The sequence below is a fragment of the Trachurus trachurus genome, assembly GCF_905171665.1.
Source record: "Trachurus trachurus genome assembly, chromosome: 10".
Taxonomy (NCBI): domain Eukaryota; kingdom Metazoa; phylum Chordata; class Actinopteri; order Carangiformes; family Carangidae; genus Trachurus; species Trachurus trachurus.
In genome coordinates this window covers 26,564,688-26,587,172 of record NC_139894.1, presented here as the reverse complement: position 1 = coordinate 26,587,172, position 22,485 = coordinate 26,564,688, and the positions used below count along the sequence as shown (strand labels likewise).

The following is a 22,485-nucleotide window of genomic DNA, read 5'->3' as shown; positions in this document are numbered from 1 at the left end:
ATCGTGAGCAACGTGACGCGTAATTCGTGTGCCTGCATTATCCAATGCGAAAAAAAAAATACCACACTTTCATCCACGATTTCCTCGAAAATAGAATTTTGCACAAAGTTTGGGCTACATCGTCTGACAGATGAGTTATTACACTAATTTTATGACCCATAGTGGAATCAAATTCATTTTTCTTTTCTGTACAGCTTTAAAGACATGGCAAATTTGAATAATGCATTGTCTAAATTATAATCTTGTTTCCCGGTGTTGTGCAGTTGTGTCTTAATGTACTGTATTTCCAAAAAAATCTGCTGTTACATCAAAAAGCTTCTCTTTTCCCTTTCTGTAAAAAGCTCCAATATGTTTGCAGATGTTTGCAGAAATCTCTATAAATTTGTTCATAGTGATTATAGCACAACAAATTCTGTTTTACACTGTACAACCAAGAAGAGGAGAAAAAAAACAAAATATCCACGAAGGCCTGATATTTAAATGTAAAACCTATTACGACTTAATGTGAGGGAGCTAAAGTCCTGAACCCGGACTACCTCCTGCTCTGTAGCCTCTGCAGTCCAACACTGTATGTCCCTCTTCGGATTAGCAAGCATCTACCACAGCACTATTGGAAGTTAGAAGAAAACTATGTGATTTTAGTTAATTTGTTAATTAAAAACCTGCCACAGCCTCAATGAACAATGGATTTCAATTATATTTTGTTCTGACATGTCTCCCTCAAGTTGGATTTTTATGTCTTAAGTGACCTTTAAATTTTCATTGAGTGAATCTTTATGTCAAAATGTTTCCTGTGCTTTGGTAAAGCACTAAAAGCACAGTCTCACTGAGATGCTTGCATCAGAGCAGACTTAGTCTTATAGGTCTTTTGCATTATTGTAAATGTTAATGTGATTTTCAGTGATTCTCTCATTTCTGGAAACTGCAAAATCTAGTTTCACCTCATCCTCGGTGGTTAGGGTCAGTTCAGGCGACTCAGACTATGAGGCCTGACAAGATCAAAGGAAGCAAGAAGTGACTGTTACGAGAAAAAAAAAAAGACTGTGATTACATAACAACGTCACACTACGTCCACCCTGAGAGAAGCTGAGAGAAGATGAAAACTCTGATGACAGACAGAGGTCACTACTATGGGAGTGTAAACATCATTTTAAGACCTTCAAACGTTCTAGGTGTTCTTCAGGTGAGGACGGTCTCCCTCCGTCACAGGAAGTTAAGTTGGGTTAATTGTTGTTACATATTTATACAGCTCTGAATAAGCCATGAGATAACAAAGATGTAAGATCAGCCCCTCTGCCCTGCTCCACCCTGCCCTGACATCCTTGTTATGTCTGCATGGCTAAGCACATGTTGCGTAAGCGTTTCAATATTTCATAGGCAAATGAAAAATGCATCTCTTTGAACTATAAGTGCATGGTTGGAGTAGGAGGAATAGGGCAAGCTGGTGGGGTCGCAAGGTGAAGGGAAAACGATGAAAATATAGAGTATGAGCAAAAATAACTGGGTCGCTTCAGAGCGCTGTGACAGTCTTGTAATCTTTCTGTTCGGGGGGAAACTCTGCGCTGATATTATGAAACTGCAACCTGAATCAAGTTCAAAGAGCTTAGACCTGCGTGTGAACTGAATACAGAGTATATCTGTGTGTACGTTTCAAGAGAAGAAGAAGCTTTTCAAAAACAACGACAAACTGAAAGTTGGTTCGGGAGCAGGTGTCCCATGCCACGACCTGCCAGACTTTGTGCACAAAGAGAAAAGATTGACAAGCAAACATGCTCAGGTCTTGCTCAGGTTGCCCCCACAGAGCTGAACTCAAATAACTTCAGAGGTGGAGAGTGACAGGAGGAGTATTTAAAAAGGGGGTGGAAGGAAGGGGGAGGGAAGTTTAGCAGCCGCAGCACATCAGCTGTAAAAGCAAAAAAAAAAAAATCACTTATTCCGAGTCTGCCTGCCCTGCAGTGAGGATGAATATAAACAAAGTGACATCTACGAATTGCTTCCATTTGGGTTAATATCAAGACAAATGTGCACTTTCTCCAACACGTCTCGTTAATAGATGTGGCTGTTCAAATGTGATTTAACATTTGCATTGATTTGCCTGAGAGAACCGCCTTTGATTAAATAGAACTGTGGGCATTTCTGAAAAGCAGATTTGTTATCATCCATTAAGTTGGAAAAAAAAAAGCCTCGTGATGTATGAAGACGCCGGGTGATTCATTTAAAGGAGCTCATTAGCTCAGTATGAGATGTGTTCGTGTCAATATGCTGCTTTCACTCTTCACCCTCTCCTCTGCTCTCCTCTGCTCTCCTTTCTCCTTTCTCTCTTTGTCTCCTCTCCTTTCCTCTCCTTTCCTTTCCTCTCCTTTCCTCTCCTCTCCTCCGTCCCGGCCGATGCACTCGTCCTCAGACGTTGAGAGAAACAAAGGCTCCTTCACTCAGCTGGAGCTGGGAGGAGCTGTCAGTCCCTTCGGCTCTGTTTGATGATAGCATTTCAAATGACACTTTGATCCTCACTCCACACTGTTTGTTTTTCCTCTGTGATGAAATTCAGCTCGAGAGGCGTGCAACAGGGCACATCATTAAAATGTGGCTCAAACGCGGAGAGAGCCACGCGCTCGTCCCTAGAAAAACCACTCGTGACAACTTTTGTCATATCGCGAGGAGCACGACAGGGTGGGTGGTGCAGGAATTGTACAATGAACAGAAATCATGTGTTCTCCATGCAGATGAAACTCTGCTGAGGTGGCGTTTAAAGCTGAAACAAAACTGCAAAGGCCGAATGAGAATAAATGAACCTAATGAGTCAAATCTGCCAGGGCACAGTGTTGTCTCTGGTCTGGGAGGAGTAAAGCACCGACTCCTGTCTTAAAGCTGAAGAAGACATGAGGGGGGTGAAGAGATTTGGAGATGCAACTGCCGGTAAAAAAAACTTCATTTCAAATTCATCAAAGGATCCAAATGAGACATTGGTATTCAGGAGGAAACATCCAAGGACAGCAAAAGCCATTCACAACTTTCTAAGACAGTTTGCTTATTTATCTTTGTTCCCCTTCGTTTCTAAAACAAGCTCCAAAGCAGAGCTAACCAATCCCCCTCTCCACAGGTCTTCCTAGAATGAATATAAACACAATACACTGACTCTTAATCTCAGTGGCGAAATCAGCCTTTGTTAAAGTATAATGGCAGAAATGCCGAAGACGAACAGCCCAGAGTGTAAGTCTGAAAGAGTTTGGCTCTTTTCTTTCTGGGGTGATAATTCTGCTATTGAAGATTTCCAGAACCACAGTTGAAATAATATGCAAATATCCACCCCATAGGGTGCTGACTGGCTGACACATTATCAGCAGAGAGACAGCCGTTGCCTTTTTTTTGGGGGTGCGAGTGTGGTCAAATCAAAAGACAGAGGTACGATTAAAAGGGGGGGGGGGGGTTTACTGTGAAGCACGAGAGACAACAGCAGCACTTTAGACAGGATGCCAGCCCTGTTGGGAGCAGGATGCTGAGGCCTCCCGTGGCGACAGGAGTGCCTGGCAACCTACAGAAAGCCCACCGAGATAAGACGAGGCAGTTTGGAAAGCCTGACAATGAGAAGTGAAAGCATGTAACAAATGACAACAAAGCCTCATCGGAGTGAATGGGAAGTGAAATGATTCCCAGGATGGGGTGATTTCATGTTCAGCCTTTTCAACAGCCTCTCTCTCTCTCTCTCTCTCTCTCTCTCTCTGGTGTGTGAGGCTATGGGGACAACCACAGAGATCCCTCCCCCACTTCACTCTGGTTTAAACCCAGGCCAGTTCACCTCTGCACAAGGACGAAAATGAAGGTCCCCACAGTGCTAATGTTGCTAGCAGGACATCGCTATGTTCCAGAGACTCAAACTGTGTCATTTTTTGCCAAGGCTATTGTCTGTTTTTGGTTTTGTGGCTACCTTGTTATTGAACAGCTCTACAAAGTCACACAAACAATTTGTTTTTTCCATCTAACTCTCACAACGCTGAGCTGTGCTTAGAAAGACCAGCACAACCGTAAACCCACTTTTGACCAGTTAACCAGGGCTGTGAGTTTTTGTCTGAACTGGACTGTGCCAGCCACTCTCATCTATGAACAACATGAAAAATGAAAAAAAAACAACATGAACAAATTAAAGACGTTAATCGCTCTGCTACGTCGCTCTGATGTTTCTTCCAAGTGCAATATCTGTCTAAATCACTGCGCTATAATTGTTTTTGCATATTGTTCAGCTGTAAACAGAACCAGCTGAGAAGTAATGCATAGAGGCTTCAGATTTACAACCAAAAGATAAATTAGTAGATAAAGGTAAAGGCTGTGAGCTGCCTTACAGTGATGTTACCTCATCAGTCACAGAGGAGGCACAGCAGCCGCGACAGAACAACAGTTACACAACAGCCTGTATAAACTGTCTTATTTTTCATAGGAAATTGTACACTGGTTTCAGATTTGCTGGAACTTCACAAATGACAAACAGCATCAAGGGGAGCATCCCAGGTGTTGATGTGAGTGTAAAGACTCACCTGAGAGCAGGAGAAGTGAACTGAGAGATGCTTTCAATCATGCTCTTTTTTTTTAAGAGCCAAGAACATATTGATTCCGATCCTGAAAACTCTGCTTTAATATCTCTCAACTGATAATGGCTGAAAACATCATCTGACCACTGCTGCCAAATATCCATCTTAGAAACACTACAATATGCTCTTCTATGACGCCACAAATATATTTTTACCATCATTCATGGCAATTTGTTTTAAAACATTTTAAAACACGCTCACATTAATATGTTCCCAACTTCTTATGATGCAGTCCAAAGAAAGTGTCAGGATTTACCATTCAGCAGGATTCGAGTTTCTGCCTGAAACTACACAGAGGCTCCTGTCTGACATGCGTGGGCCGGGGAAATGTGACACACCGAGGGAAAACACATATTAGATTCACATGCAAACCATATCATCTTACCTCGGTGGCAAATTGCACCCAAAACATTTTGTATTTACCTCTGGTGAGTGACTGTTGTTTATTAGACCGTCTCCACAAACAACAGACTGGATAATGAGGAGGAAATAATAAGAAGGGGCGGCTCCACTGGTGCATTTGCTGTACCTGGATGTTTTGTGCTTGTGTGTCTGTAGCTGCAGCTGGTGTTTCCTCCTCGGGCTCACAAACAGGAAGATGTTCTCTCAGGCTGCTCACAGCAAAGAAACACTCTGACATTTTCCTTTGTGCAGCAGGAGACAGCACAGAGCCCAAACAGACAGAATTACAGAGCTTTATTAAGTATCAATCTATACAACAGTTTGCCAGCCCAGCAGAGCTCTCAGACAGTCCTCAAAATGTCATTACAAGCAAACTAATAAGTGACGCATAATGATAAAACACAGCAATTAAGTTAAAACCAAATTATGAGCTGATATAAGAAGATGTGGTAACGGCTGCTCTACCCCATCACGTCTGGTAAACGATGCTCGGAGGAGCCCATTGGATGTAGCAAAACTACCTCTCCCCATCATTAAGTTATTAGATTAGCCTGGGGCAGCGAGTAAACAACTTCAGACATCTCGCAGCAGGCATACATCCCACCAGTCCTTCCTCTTATTGGATTACACAGGGAAACTTCTCCAGAAGACAAAATGACTCCATTGAGAGCAAGGCAGGGGATGATTATTGGAAAGCAGATGATGGGAGGGACAGAGGAGAGGCCTGCTCAGGCCAGACGCCTGGAGCATTTAGGATCGAGCGGACGCCTAACGAGCAGGAGACAGGGAATGGATGCAGAGGGCAGCGAGGTCTGATTTTGATTATTGGCTGCTGGATGGGAGGCAGCTCCAGCTGCCAGATTCTGCATCATCCACCTCCTGCCACATCTCGTTTGGGTTACTGCCACAGCAAATGTCCATTCAGCACTATCGGAGACAAATGAGGGCTAACGCCTCTCAAGGTCAACAACCACCTCCACCAGGGCCACAGGGGGTCTGCCATTCTAATTCCTTATACACTTAGAGTAATTAAAACCCATCCAGAAGAAGCGGAGGAAGTCGATTGAATTTTTTGAGACTGCTAATGAGATGCTAATTTGTTGGCCCGCTAGGAATGAGGTATGAGGAACTCAAGGACACAAAAGAAGATTTATTCAGACTTTTGTTGAGTGAACTTTTTAAATTATGGCACGTGTGTATATATGTGTGTGTGTGTGTGTGTGTGTGTGTGTGTGTGTGTGTGTGTGTGTGTGTGTGTGTGTGTGTGTGTGTGTGTGTGTGTGTGTGTGTGTGTGTGTTATGTCCTCACAGTTATCAGCAAGTTTGTTGAGCAGCGCAACCGCAGGTAGCCCAGTGTCTTTATGTTTTGATAAAAAGATATGAGCATCCTTTCAAGCTACTTCCAAACTCCCGATCATTTGCAGAGCGTCGCCCTGTGAGCTCAGAGTAAAGCAGAGAAAGCTCCCCTGCTTTGCAGCAACGAGTGAAGCCACATACAGATCGCCCTCATGCTGCCTGAAAGTAGTCCAAGTCAGACCTGTTTTTGAACACCCCACTGTGCCAGACTTCTATGGACTCATTGAGTCATTCCAGGAGCACCAGGCTGGCTGCCCCACTTTTTTTCAGCAGATATCACACAGACTCTCTGATATCTGCACACACACACACACACACACACGCCCTAACATTCCTCCCCACATATTTGACTTTATAAGCAATCGGGCCGATCCTGTCCTCTCATGTTTATTAATTGGGTTTGCTCTTTGGACTTGAGTGTGACTCCCCTCTGGGTGAAGAGCGCTCCTCCGGCTGCAGAGGAGCTGTGATGAAACCGAGCAGGCGGCAGTGTGGTCTTGTTCTCTCCACCAGCACTGCAGTCGAGAGGGGCTCATTTTCTGATGTGTCATTTTACACAAGCGCCGCACAACAAAAAGTACCCCCAGATCCCGCTGGCGCTGCCTCTCGACCACAGTGGCTTTCAGCTCCAACACAATGATAGCCCAAACAAATCATTTTCAAAAACTTAAATAAAAGCTTGTCTCATTAACAAAGGAGGATAATCTAATTTATAATCTGCTCCGGCTCAGGCTGAGCATCACAACAGCGGCAGCGCGGCTCTGAAGGACACATCGCTGGGGAAATAACAACAATTAGAGCTGCCAATCACCCAAAACGCCCAGAAGATGGTTTTGGATGAGTTTCTGCTTGGTCGGGCAGTTATACAGGGAGAGAGAGGGGATGACATGAGATGTGAAGTATAATCACATCACAGACATAAATTTGTGCCTCAGTCAGCTGAGTCACAGCGTTAGGACACTGGTTAGTGTCACAGGCCTGAAGCAGTGCTGAGTGAGTTCAGCACAGACATTCACACATACAGTACGCACACTGATTTCCCAACTGTCTTTGTGGCCTTTTTCCTCATTAGTTTTCTAGATGGAAACTCGGTGAAGACAGTTTGTTACTCCGGCGCTTCTGATGGTCGATTTCATCCTTTATGAAGCTGAAACGCCCAGTTTCTTTCAGTTTCACCTCAGTGTAAAGTTTTTACCATCACTGGGCAAAATAAAATACATAAAGGTAATTTGCAACTGCTTCTCATGTATATTACACTTATGGCTAATCTGCAACATTGTTTTGGAAGATTTGATCAAACGCCACATTTTTATTGACATAATGAGGGAGACACTGACTGTACTGTATGTGTCTCGCTGATATCTGATCTTGTAGTACAATATGTGTCCATAGCAACAACAGCATGGGGATGTTTAGGCGCTGGCAGCACTTGACTGAGGTTTAGTAAAGACAGCAATCTGGCTCATTTCATGGATGTACACTCCCAGGCCCCTGATGGCCATGTCCTGTCTACATACTCTGTTTATCCTTTGTTCACGCACCAAGCACCACAGCCGCCTCCCTATCACTTAGAGCAGTGGTTTTTTCCTTGAAGCCCCCCCCCCCCCCCCCCATCCACAACCCCTGCCTGCACAGACGTATCAAAAGAATAATGTGCTACAAACTTTTATTTAATAAAGGGTTAGTTGATTAAACAGTTGATAAAAAATGGAGCCCTGCCATGGTAATTACAATAAAGAGCCCCATATACATTTTGAATCCATTCTGAATTATTAATCTGATTCTTCTGATTCTATTTTGTTCTATCTTATTTTGTTTTATTTTATTTTATTTTATCTTTCTGTCCATTTTCCTTTGTTGAGCCATAATTGTTATCATGTCCCTAGAAGGTTGTAGGTTTTTGTTCCTATTGTCTTTGTTTATACATAATTTTGATTATCCAATTGGGTGTGTTATTTGGGATTTTAAAATTTCAATAAGCACAAATATAATTTTGATAAGCTCATAACCTCAGAACAGATGAAGCTCTGTGGACCCCCTGAAATCTCCCCTCAGGGGGCCCAGACCCCAGGTTGGGAACCAATGACTTAGAGGTAGTGGAAAATGCAGAAACCTCCTCCAGCTGAAAAAATGCACTTATAATAATAAGACAGGCAGTATATGTTTTTCCTTCTGTTTACAATGGGTCAGAGCCTCATATATGTCTGGACAGTGTACAGCCTATGTGGTTGGAAACGGTAACACACCACTGTTACATCATCATGTCAGCCTCACATCAGCTGATCTGTTTGCTTCTCTCCTGCTCCGTGCGCTCACATACAGTATACAGTATTTTAAAACAGCTGAATTCTCAATAAAGCTGTTCTCAGTTCACATGTTTTCATGTTTCTAATGGAAACATTTTTTATAATGATACTTGCCGGTGAAGACTACATGTTGACAACTGAACCATCTAAGCTGCTGCTCTCCACTGCCAAAATGAGTTTAGAACAGCGACTAAAGACAAAGACAATTGCTGAAATGTGATTTTGGCCCATATTTACTTAAAGATAACAACAGAAGCAGCAGAATATCACACAGCACAGTGTTCGTCTGAGTAACAGTGAAAACAAACAGAGAGACCATCGCTGCCGACTCTCTCCTACGTAGCCACTAGGTTTGTCCAATAAGTCTTAGACGTGTTGTACTGTAGGTCTCTACACTTAATGAAAGGTTAGTAACGGTGCAGGCTTTGAACACTTCCCTAAAAGAAACTGTTCATGGCAGTTCATTTTGAAAGAACAGGACTGGGACTGCTCTCCTCTATCACTCAGTCAGTCAGTGAGTCAGTCACAGACAGTCACAATCACAAGGCTGGTCCTGTTGTTGTGATACAGAAAAAGTAGTATATGAACTTCAGTCCTATAGGATTGTAAGGTAATATGAGACTGCAAACACTAAACTATGCAAGTCCGCTCACTTTACCTTTCGTCAAACAAAAAACAAAGCCATAAAATGTGGCTGATCATTCAAATGTATTGATAATAAGCTGTTCATCTGCTGCACAGACCTGTAGGGTTGTTTGCAGCATAGGTCTGGAGGATATCTTAGATGAAGGGAATAAGTAATGCAATGAGTAATGCCATTGCTTTTGCTGTTATGCAATTAGTCAAACCATGCAATCAGGCTTTCAATATGTAATAAGTGATGTATGATTGTCAAGTGATTTGCCGAATTCTGGAAGAAGCTCACAATACATCATGTATTAGGCAACGTGCAGCATCACATACTAATTCACACTTTATAAATATTGGACTCTGTAAGATATTTACTAAATTAAACTCAAAGCATGCACCGGATCATCTTCTCATTTAAAAAAATAGATTTAAAGATGAGCGTCTTTCGCAGGTTTACAGATTCTCATTTTGAACTAAATTGGCAACATCAGGCCATTGAGCGCGAGGCAATCACGGCACGCGGGGGAAGATGGTGTTATCATCTCACTAATGTGAATCAGAATGAAATCCAAGAGTGTGTCACACATCAGAGTGGATGCTGCAGTTTATCCATTACCTAGTGTTTCCCTGGTATACTATAAAGAGATCAGCCAAGGCTCATTAGATTGTCAAATGGCATATGAGAGCAACGCATCATTAGAAATTCCTAATGCCTTACCTATTTCCTGGTATTGATTTTGAAGAAGCCTACGTTAAAGCTGCCTGTCATCTAACTGCTTAAAACACAGAGATAGACAGAGCGATTACTTTTTCTATTGTTTGGAGAAGCCGACTTCAAAAGGGCGAAAAACCTCTGGTGTAGTCTGAGGCTTTGGAAAGCAGAGCGGGGCAGGTGGAGCTGGAAGGATAGAGGGAGCACTCAGAGATGGGAGATAGAGGGGTGGAAAGGGGGAGGCCCTTTGATCTCTGGCAGTAGTGAGCGCTGAAGAAAAGAGACAGAGAGCAGCAAAGAAGATTGCAAACAAGGCATGCTCTCAATTCCCAACAGTATAGCCCGATCACGAGAGGGAGAGACAGACAGATAGAAAGATAGAAGGAGAAAGAAAAGTCGAGGAGACTGAGCGAGACAGAGATGGGAGAGAGAGGATGACAGGGTCAGAGCGAGAGAGATAGAGGAGAACAGAGGAGAAGAGCGAGAGAGAGGATGAAATGAAGTAGAGGGAGGGAGATAAGACCAGGATGTTAAAAGGCTTTGAGTCCGGGGGCTGTTTGGGGAGTTCTCCCAAGTCCTATGCTAAAGCAATTAGTACTGAACCCTTCTAGGAAAGCACAGTCGAACCGCAGCAGCCGGCTCTAACATAGTTAGTGTGTAACAAGCAAGTCAAACCCCACGGTCCCCTTTAAACCTCAAGTTTTAATTAGCATGTCAGGATGGTGCTGCGTTTCACAACCCGTGAGTGTTCGTGCTCTCAAAAAAAGTTGGTCCAGTGAGTCCACACGCCCAGTAAACAGAGTCGCTGCCTGCGCTGCACTGAAACGGCCTGTGAACCGTGATAACACACAGCCCACATTAAACGTGAAAGGGATAGTTCACAACAACTGTAGCTAATACGGCTCCACTACAAGAAAAGTTGTGTTCTCCTTTGTTGTCTGAGAGTTTGACACCAGCTCCTACAGTTTACAACTAAATAAAGACTCACTAAGTGAGTTAGTTTAGCTGTAGCACAGTAGAAATGATAAAGGATCAAGTTCAAACAAAGAGAAATGGTAAAAACAAGCAAAGGATAGAAAAACTGAACAGACTCAGTAACACAAGAAACATCTAGCAAAAGTTAGGATATGTTGTTGGGGGGTAAAAACGGTATCTTTTGGAAACCAGAGTGGGAAAATCTGAAAATGCCGCCCCAGCTTTTTCATGTAGACAGTACACCTAAAACAAATCATTTTAAGGATGATGTCATATCCCCCACTGCTCTCACCTGTAACCTGAGCCACACTGCTAGACATACAAGAGTCTCTGGACGTAACAACAACGGCTGACTACTGTCGGGTCCTCATGTTTGCACTGACACGACTCCCAGTCAACATTTAATCCACTTACAATGTTTGGAGTTTGAATACAGCAGGGTCTTCTTCTCTGTGTGGCAGCGTTACAGCGTTACAGCGCCACACACGCTCCACGCAGGCCCGGAGTATACACTACAGCGTTTTCAGTGGATCCGTGTGTATGCAGACATTTCATGAAACGATGTCGTGACGTGTTCACAGAGATTTTTTTCCAAACAAACAAGAAAAGACAAGGCCTGAAAGAAGTGAACGTGCGTGTTTTGATTTGTTCGAATCCCGCGTCGAGCGGCCCTGTCCTGCGTGTAATCTCCCCCCTCTCTGCCTCCTATTTCCTGTCTCTCTCAACTCTCCTGTCCATTAAAGGTGAAAAAGCCCCCCCCCCCCCCCCCCCCAGTTCCACACATTCAGCAGCCCACAAGGAAGAGGACTAATTCCCCAAAAGTCAAAGCATACTATCCTCTTCAAAGTCAATGTTTGAGAGTCTGCTAGAAGAAAGGATGCTTTTAATCATGGCCATCATGAGACTTTCCTCTGAGTGGGGAGGTGGGGAGGTGGGTGGCGTGGGGTCGTCTACCGGTGCAAAAGGAGATAGAAGATCAAAGTAGCTCTGATATTGATTATTCATTATCCTGGACTTTTTATCATTCATTCAACTGATGTATTTTACGTTATGTATTGTTTTTTTTTTATTAAATTGGTGCTGTACTTTGATTAGCAGCTCTGTGTTGTATCAGAGCCAAAAGCTATTTCTGCCATAGTCCTTACTCCTACAGGAGTAATTAAACATTTTAGTTTAATTTTAGTAGTAATATTTTTCAGGCAGTTTTTGTCTTTCATTTGGCAGTGAGAGAGGGGATGATGTGCAGAGAGGGCTGGGATTCAAACCTGCGCTGCTGTGGTGATTTATCTGGTGAGACCTACATTTCAGTATAATTCAACATTTTGGAAAATAAAGGCATCTTTCACAAATTTAGATGAAAAACTACCACTATCATGTCTGCATGGTAAGCTCGTTAGCTTAGTTTAGCAACGTGATTTTTATTAACACTTGAAAACCTTTTCAGTTTTAAAAGATTTTACAGAATAATCATAAAAAGTCAAGGAAACGGTTGGACCTTAAACAATGATGAGCACACGAGAGGAAATACACTCTTCTTGTCTAAACTTCTGCAGCAGCTGCAGTTGTATTTTGCCCCCAGAGGAGCCTCCGTTCCTTAAAGTAACAAGCGGTTGTTGATTCGATAGTGTCATGTATTGTTGCTGACTTATCTGCTTTCACCACCACGGGCCCAGTTGTCACTTGACTGTTCAGTCAGTCACCTTCAGCGATCACCTGCCTCCTCTACCTTCATGTTCTTCTTCTCAGCTGACAGGAGCTGAACCGCGGCGTCTGCGGGGTTCCACAGTTTGTGCACCTTTGGCATGCCGCTGTTGCTGCTGCTCCTGTTATTCTGACTACGTCTGTTAGCTGGAATCAGTCTCAAAGGTGAGTCTCCTCTGACCTGCCAGACTCTCTCTCATCTTCCAGGACCAGTTTCACTCTGTGAACAGTTATCACTGACTGCAGTGCGCCAAATAAATCTCAGGAGGCTGTCACTTTCTGGAGCAACATGTCTGGCACCAACAACCACCGCACTACATCTAAAGTCACTTAAGCCACGCGTCTGTGCCAGTCTAACGTTTAGTAGAACAGCAGCTCAACGCCTCATCCCTGTCTGCGTGCATTATGTTTCTGCTTTCTCCACATGTGACTCACTGCCTGGAGGAGTGAGAGGCTGATGTGAACAGGAAGGTGTCGCCAGGAATGTAAAAACCGATTCGAGGGCGTCAATAATCGGTTTCAAATAAAGAATTAAGACGTCGGCTCCTTTAGATTGTCTGGTTGAGGCGGGTTCGGACAAACTGTACTCACTGCTTACCTTGGAATATGGCGGCGTTCTGGATGATGAGGCGTTTGAGTTGAGCGCTGACAACCTGCAGACCCGACTCCATGTTGCTGCGAGCGGCTACCTGATAGCGCTCCTCCATCTTCTTGGAACAGCAGGTCGGTCCTTTGGTTTGGCAAACCTGCAGATCCGAACCTGGCAGGGAAATCAACAGAGATAGGAGTAGTGAGCAAGAGTGGGGTGGGGTGGGGGGGGGGGCTTTTCTTGTTTTGATTTCCTTCCTTCTTTCTCTCTCACACAAACACACACAGATTCAGCAGCATCCCCTGCATGCTAAACACAGGAAACACAATCTCCAGCAGATTTTTCAGCCTTAATGAGCAGCATATGATTATTATGTAGAGGCTGTGTTATTTAGCAGGGTTGAAGTCAAAAATAAATTGCTTCCTTAAAAATGTGTCATTTCCATGCACATTCGCACGGCCGTGTTCTCCACAGAGATCGGGTTTGGTCAACAGAAACGTTCACATAACTCCAGGCAACACTTTTCACACCCAGGATCAAAAAAAAAGCATTTTTTACGCACAAATGTGAAAAGCCGGGAGTAGGCAGGCAAACAAACAAACAAACCCAGGTTTTAGCATGCCTCTCACAAATGCATGACACAAAAAAAACAGCCATCGGTAAGATTGGAGGTGATGAAACAATATCTCCACACCTGGCCACACACACTAAAGGTGACAAATAATTGGATTCTCAGAACTCTTTTGAAAAGTGCAGATGTAAGCCAGTGTACACAAAAAAAAAAAAAAGGAAAGTGACAAGGACGTTTCATTGTAGCCGTACCAGAGACGCTCTTTGGCCGTACACAACCGGATCAAAGAACAAACACCCTGAAGAAATTCATTTAATTTGAGAAAAAAAAAAAAAATCCCAGCGAGGAGGGAGATAAAGACCGCGTGGTTAGAAATTGGTCTGATCAAGGATAACGGCCGAGTCTCAGCTGCTGCTGCAGCCACAGTGAGTGAACTGCAATTTTGTATGATAGTGGACTGAAGGACATCTTCTATAAAGAGCTATTCTTTGTTGTTTTAATATGCAGGCATGCCTCCACTATGCCCATGTCAAAGCTGCACAGTGAGATGAGCTAACTCTATTCTAAAAGTTGTGAAAAGGAATTTAGGTTTTTTTTACTCACTCGCGCTTTTACCAAAGCTACAACATAGACTTCTTTACAAACAGAAACATCCACACAAAGAGAAGCTGCAGATCCAACCTCACTCCAAACACTGCTTTAAAATGAAGCGCACACACACAAATAGGGCACAAACATCTGATGTTTAAATACAAAGAGGAGTTCCTGTGAAAAGCCCTCTCTGTGCCCCCCTCCCTCCTCCTCACGCTCTGTCCCATGTGACTATTGAAGCTTCAGTGGAGATGGCGTGGTAACGTGCCGAGCTGTGTCGAGGAGTTTTCTGCAGGATCTGCTGCCTGAGAGGCCTTAGTGACAAGGGCCTGATTGATGGCGTGGTAAACAAACGTCAGGGGAGCCGCCAGCTTCAGCTGCTCCGAGGATGAGGAGACAGAAGCTGAGGGTTGGGGCGAGCGTGAATGTAAATATATGGGATGCATACATACATATTCATTCAAAAGCATATCTGAAAAGTCTTGATAACAAGCGTTTCAACAGACAGAGGAAAGGCTTTTCTGAGGGACACTGAGGGTTTATCTTAGTATGAAAAATCTCTGCTGGTTGGAGGCTTTGTCTCTCTGAGATCTTCAGATTCAACAGAGCTCAGACGGCAGCAGTGACAACAGCAGCTTGGAGAGAAGTTAAACTAACAGGAGACGCATCAGAGTGACAGTGCTGATAATTAATAGCTAGTGGGGGAGTCAAAGCCAGAACAGCTTCGTCTGACTCCGGACTCCCACCAGGGTTTAAGGTGCACTGTCTAATGAGTGAAACAGGCAATAAAACTGTCACACTAACCTCCCGTATGCATACTGACAGCCTTAATATCTTAAATCAATACCGACAAAGGACTCCTGACAGATAAGATCAACTTAATTTCAGTCTGCGGGGGCAAAATTATTAAGCTGTCAATAGCGGCACATGTGTGAGGTGAGCCCGGCCCCGGCGAGGGAGGGAGACGGGGATTTGGCAATTATCTCCGGCAAAACAGACAGTTTCATCTGCACTTTTGTCGTTTTGCAGATGATAAATGCGTTTCATTACACAAGTTCCACGGCGGTGAGGAATAAGTGAGGGATTCGGCGGGGAAAACGATTCCCCGTAGAGTCTCACAAATAATAAAATCACAGCGTCTAAATAAAGCCTTCTCTCTGATTGACACATCGCTTGGGAATAAGCTTCCTGCTTCTCGACTTTGCTTTAGGCTCAGCTCTTTCTCCTCCCTCTGCTTTCTTTCTTTCGTTTTTTCATCCCTCATCATTCGTGCAGAGTTTTTCCCTCTGAGCTTGTTTCACTTCGCCTACCTTGAGTTTAATAGAAAAACCAGGCGGTGAAGCACCTTTCCATCAGTCTCTTATTAGTTAATTAGTCGATTTTTGTGTCCTGATGGCCACTAAATGAAGAGAGACACAGTGCGAGCCTGGAGCAATTTAGATGTAAATTTCCCCCCCAACATACAATCTCAGCTCAAGGTGACGCCTTTAACTGATATGTACTTTCAATCGATAGGCTGAAACAGCGAGCCAGACGATTCAACATGCAGAGCAGCTGCCATTTTCATGAGTGTCAAGGTCTCTGATCACACTGATCTCAAGCCTTTGGCTGCTTCTCTCACCATCAGTGACAGTCCAAGTAATTTGACATATTTGTGCATTTTATAAAAAAGTAATGCAATAGTTACTTTTCTGGTAATTAGCTACTTTTATAATGTAGTAATTCATTTACTAACTTCTTGGGGAAAGTAACTAGCAACTAAAACTAATTACTTTTGAAAATGAACATGCCCAACACTGTTCATGATTGGGAAAAGTTTTCTGCGTAGTAAACTGCAGCCTGCTCCTCAGACCGTTCCTGTGTCCACACAGATGACAGCAGGAGTCCCTCTCCTCACATCTTTAACAAGCTCGGGGACTCCAGCCACAGATACACTGTGTATCTCTCAAGTTTTCCCTGAACCAATTAGAAAGCTATCACTATGCAAGTTTAATGATGGAGACCATGGGGGAAAAACAAGTTGTATTAAGATATAGAATATGTTAAAAGATGTTCATTATGAGCATAAATTAAACATCAGCTCCCAGAGTGGAGTGGGAAGCGTGTGGGACTCCATGGCTTCCTCTCCGGGGCAAAATAAGCCGGTGTCACTTTGTAGAGACAATAAATGAAATGAAGATAACGCAATTTACAACCAACCTAAGGAATATTAATATCATTAGCTACTGGGGATTACAATTGCTCTCTGTATTTTTAGTGCTTTGCTCACTGCTCCACTTAAAACCGTTTGATGAAGCAATAATTTGGGAGCTGGAAGCATGAATGGGAGAGAGTTTTTTTTAAGTGTACACACTGAAGCACAGGAGCCCTTCATTAGAGAGAGAAAAACTGCATAAACAAAACACAAATCAGCACTTAATTAGACAAAAAGAGCCGGTGGCACAGGTCAAACTGATCCACCCATTAGTCGTGCATGTCCGGTGTCATTTCTGCAGCGCCGGCGTCTGTTCTTTGTTGTTCGTGATAAACAAACGCCCCTACAGCTAATTACTGAGAGGTCCTTGTCCTCCAGACCTTTCTTTGTCCTCCCACTAACGAAACATCAAGCAACATGAAGATGTGGTCGTTTCAGCTCGCAGCCAAAACAACGAGAAGAAGAAGAAGAAGAAGGCGAAAGTGAAAGAAAGAGAAAGTCTTGGTTTAGGAGTTTCTGTTGAAGTAAGTGGCAGCTGTCACCTCAGCCTCCAGCGAAACTAGTATTACTCCTCCACTTAGTGTGAATGTGCTGCTGCTCGCATGAAGCAGGTCAGATGCTGCTGTCAGGGACGGACCACGTCCTCCACTCACACTTTCACACTCATGTCCCGGGGTAAGTGGTGGGCTCTGCTCTAACATGACGGCTCGGTGGAGTGACCTGACACCGCTGCCTCCATTTCAACCCTCAGACACTTCACCCACCCACAGCAGCACGGATACGAGTGCTACTACTCCTACAGATGTGTGAGTTGTTTTCATATCGACGCTGTTGTTGTGATGTTTCTCTGCTTTCACTTCGCGCTGGAGGAGGGAAAAACTTCAGCTTTTGTTTTGTTACGTTTTTTTTTTTTTTTTTTGGTGTTTTGCCCCCTGGCACCACATGCAGCATTATTAGAATTCAGCTCTGCCTTCCTGCGGACATCTCCCTGAATCAGCCACCTCCCCCGCACAATACTCCATATCAATACAGGCTGCTTCACATCTCCTTCGAACACACACACACACACTGAGAGAGAGAGAAAGTGATACTTCCCCAGTCAAATCTCAGCCAACCATCCACTGCATTTGATTTCATCAATTTTTCATTTGCTGTACGCCTCAGTGAAGAGCTCGTGTTAAATGAGACCCTCTGTTCTGCATTTACAAGCCAAACTTCTAGTGAGCATAAAGTTCACAATATTAACAGAAGACGTACTTGTGCCTGAATAAAATAAATAATAAGAAATAAATATATTACAAGTGACGGCATGGTTGAAGCTTTTGTGAGAAAATAAAATCAGCTCATTAAGACAGATGTGGAGGAGCTGGAAATCCTTCCTACAGTACACAGACACTGACTCATTAATGATGTCAATTTTGATTTTTTTTTTTTTTTTACTTTAATATTGGAAAGGATAATGATGGACAACCAAAAAAAATGTTGCATGTGACGACTCCTTCCATCCTGTGAGAATGTCAACGGGTTCGGGCGGGTGCTATTTTTTTCTTTTTTTTGCTGTGCAGGTTAAGTTTATTTCATTTAGTTTATTTAATTTATCAAGGGGCAGTGTGCAATAACATTAATCATTTACAAGAAATGAGATGGTTGCATCAGATTTAGCTATGACTGCTTATTTTTCATCTGTAGTCCCAGGTGGACATTAACAAGGTGAACAGGATCACTCAGTTGGTGCAGTAGTTGATGTGTTGGTTCTGTGGTGTGTTTTTTTTATTCTCTGTCTCTAATTCCAGTGCATCACGGCAGGGAGAGATGATTTAGTCACTGCTCCACATGAGGGGTTTCTGGATCGCTGCACTAAAGATCAGCTTCTGAAACCTGCTCAAGTGTATGAAATTGATCGAAGCGATCTCAGTGATAGACGGCGTCAAGAAAAAACATAAAGGCTGCGGTCAAACTGCAGCTGGTTGCTAAACAAGAGAGACCATGGTCACAGTCGCTTTCACTTCGGCCATTAAACCTCACCTCTGAGCAGCAGGGGAGAAACAGAGGCTGAAAATGTAATGATAATGTTATTATTAGAGAGGCAGCCAATGTGATTATTGTTAATGATTTAATGTTTGGTTTTGCAACTGGACACTGAAAAACGATCAATATTTAATGATTCCAGTGGCGTTCAGGACCTCACACAAACTACAAGCTCGTGCTTCATCAAATTATGTGGATTTTATCAGTGCCACCTCCAGTCAATACGTTTTTGTTTTTTTTTGGTGAAAATTTGCTGGAAATTTTTGATGCTTATATAACACAAGAGGAAACAAATCACTCTGTGATCTTTTAGATAACAAGGTCACAGTCCACAAAGGTCGGGAATCTCAGCATTATTCCATCAGATGAATCACAAATTTTACAAGGTTAACGTCTTTAAGCTGTGGATTTGCACATTATGTGTCCTCACAAGCATTACTGGATGAAAGACTCGATGTGGCCCAGCCAAGGCCGCTCCATGTCCTCACTGCAGATCTCACCCCATTAGCTGAATTATCTGGGATGTTTTATGAAAATCTAAACACCGTTTTGGATTTAATTTTACAATTAACAGTGAGTGAGTAAATCTGTCCAGTTGTCACGTACTAACGGTGCTTTGCTCTAACTGCGACTTTAACTGCAGCGCTTCATAAAGGGAGGTCCTGAGATCTCACTTGGACTATGAGGGTTTAGGAGAAAATCAGTTTCATTTGTTTCATTTCTACTTTATTTTACTCCCAGCGCTGATACAGGGCACACGTTAGGAAGCTTTGTTTTTCCTCAGAGGTTTAAAAGATAGATCTGTAAAGTCCATGCAGACGTGTAATATCTGACATATATGTTTAAAAGTTATGTGGCCATATGACCTATACAAGGATCTGTTATTATTACATTATATCCATGGTAAAACTCTGACTTTGGGACTTTGGGATGAGTCCATTTACATTACATATGCCAATAAAGCAAATGTTATTTGTATAATAGGCTAGACGTATGACAATATTTGAAACTGCTAGTAGGTTTTACATATTTCATTTATGTTTTTATTTTATCAGTGTGTATATTTTATGGAAATTCCCTATATTGTATTTCGAGACCATCCATGACTGCCTATTCACAAGTGACTGCAATTATTTGCATAGTTAAAACTGTTTTCATTCATCCGTATAAAAACAGCTTGATTAAACTAACAGATATGTCATATTTCCATCACTATTTCCACGTGACATAATCACATTGCACCTCCTCCTTCCTCTGTGGTTTAATGACACAGTGCCACAAACTGTTCATATTGGAGGACCACATTTCAATGAGCATATTGACATTAGCATCATGGATCCAGTTGCAAAGCATAAAGTCAAACAGAAATGCAATGTTTATTTGTTCCAATATTTAATGTCAATAAGTGGCTGTTCTTTTTCATAAAGTGTAGGACTATGTGTATTATTATCCATGTTTAGGCTTATATTATAATAGTGGCATAAAATGATTTTTAATCGCAATTATCTATGGTAATTGATTGTTAACTAAAATTTCATGATTGTGACAGCCCTATGGTGGTCTTTCTCTTTTCTTTCCTGGCTCACAACAAGGATTATTTTTCTGAATGGAAAGTAAATGCATCAAATGAGCAGTAGCTATGGAGGAAAATCACATCACACTCACATTAATGGTAATATGCAACATATAACTGACAGTAACACACTCCATTCTCAGCTTTAGTGCTGCTCTCACCTGGCTGGTGTGGTTGGACTGTGGCTGACACACCCGCCGGTCCACGGGAGTCGTGACGTTTAAAAAAAAAAAAAAACATTAACGTGAACTTAGCTCTGCTGCTAACTATTAGCTAACTAGCTGAGTGTCAGACTCGCAGGTTCTTCTTCCTCTCTCTCTCTCCCAGCCGACGCACTCGTCTCTTCCCGCCAGGAGCTGTGCTGCATGTGTAACACTGCATTGTCTTCAATTCCTCAAACTGCTGCGCTGCAATAATAAATCAGTGAAATCTGTTGGTTTAGCTAACTTTACTTGCCGCAAGAGGGTCTGGCTGCCGCCTCCGCCATAGTAACACTGGATAGATACTCAAGTATGGATACTTTCGATACCACATGTTTCCGTTTTGGAATCGATACTCATAATAAAGTATCAATAATATCACCAGTCTGGACTTATTTGTGGTTAACAATTATTTTCTTCACAGTAGGCTAAGTTACACACTTCGCTATTCGACCAACTCTCGGCGGTCGGAAGGGACTATCTGCTTCCGCCTGTGAGGCAAACCACGATTGTGTAAATCAATGCGCCCCTTCAAACACTCTGGTGGGGGGGGGGGGGGGGGGGGGTAGTACCCAAATCTATGTTCTAAATTTGCAAAAATGTTTACACCATTACACTCTGTGTTTTAGTGTCATTGCATTAATTTGAAACTGTCTTTTTTTTTTTGCTTCCTCCCTCTTCACACATAAACTTTTGAAAAAAGAAAAAAAAACACTTTTGGATTTACTTGATATCGGATCGGAATATCAGTGGTAGGCTATAGCCCACCGTGGGGTCAGCCCTATGTTCCCACAGCCCAATGATCCCACAGCCCTATGTTCCCTCATTTCTAAGAATTTTTTTTTCACTGAAAATTTTGAAAATTAGGCCCTATGTTCCCACAGCCCTATGTTCCCTCAGCCTTATGTTCCCACAGCCCTATGTTCCCTCAGGTTTATGTTGCCTCATTTCTAAGATTTTTCTTATTTCTAAGAATTTTCTCAAAATGAAACTCTAAGTCAAGTCATTTTTATTTTAAAGGGATGATTCAACCTGAGAGTAATTTCAACCTAGGGTCCTTTGCACCATGACCTTGAGCCAACCCCCCCCCCAGAAGCTTGTTTTCCCTTGCTCGAACAGTGGTCGAGTTACCGCTATTAACCGAATGGCGCTAATGTTACCAAGCAGCTATCTTAAATTACCCCACTAATAATGTCCGGAATTCCTGGTGTACTTACTGTACAAACTTTCTAATGCTTTGTTTACTACTACTACGACTATTTGTACCTACTACTGTAGAAGTTTGTTGTTTAAATTGCACTAACTCATGGAGGTGGGTTTAATTTCGGTATAAGGGTTCATCACTCAACCCTATGTTGGAGTAGCGGTGTTGGAAGGGGTCAGCCCTATGTTCCCAGGGCCCTATGTTCCCAGATTAAGCTACATTACATCTGTAGTCAACTGCTACTGGATAATAGGTTGGGTGTAATTGACTACAAAATTGGGAGAAATGGGGATAAAATCTGATGCAAATTGATCATAAAGGAAATGTGGGAACATAGGGCCTAATTTTGGAAAGAAAAAAAAAACCTTAGAAATGAGGGAACATAGGGCTGTAGGGCTGAGGGAACATAGGGCTGTGGGAACATAGGGCTGAGGGAACATAGGGCTGTGGGAACATAGGCACGCTCCCGCCTACCGTTTAGTTTCTGTAGCCTACATGTCTGCGCATGCATGGTGCACTGCACTAACATATAGCCACCTGATCTCAGAGCAGTAGAGGCTGCGTGAGCTTCCCAGGTTCAGACTACGGTAGGTCACCTACACCTGTTGAGGATCCAAAGATCAACAACAGCCTCAATGCACCCTCAGCCTTCATCAGTGAGACAGGTAGATCCAGATCTATATGACAGCGTTTAGGGACAGTACACAGATGGCACCACTAGTGGGCAGTAGAAGATACGCTGGATATAAACCAAAGACTGTAAACAGGCTATAGGTTCTTTATGGGTCAGAGCGCTGCTCTGAGATCAGCACTATGGAGAATATCACTAATTCATGTCTATTTTTAGCTTCGGCTGGACACTGCTTGTCT

General features: G+C 43.0%; 1 protein-coding gene across 1 annotated transcript in view; it reads right to left on the bottom strand.

Annotated features, from left to right (window-relative positions):
- Window positions 1–22,485, bottom strand: part of gpc3 (glypican 3) — a gene marked incomplete at its 5' end in the record, with an annotated part of 109,264 nt that overhangs the window by 84,211 nt on the left and 2,568 nt on the right. Inside the window, one exon of the mRNA XM_083980382.1 lies at window positions 13,264–13,425. Coding sequence (XP_083836508.1) covers window positions 13,264–13,425 — 162 coding nt within the window. The remainder of the gene's footprint in view (window positions 1–13,263; window positions 13,426–22,485) is intronic.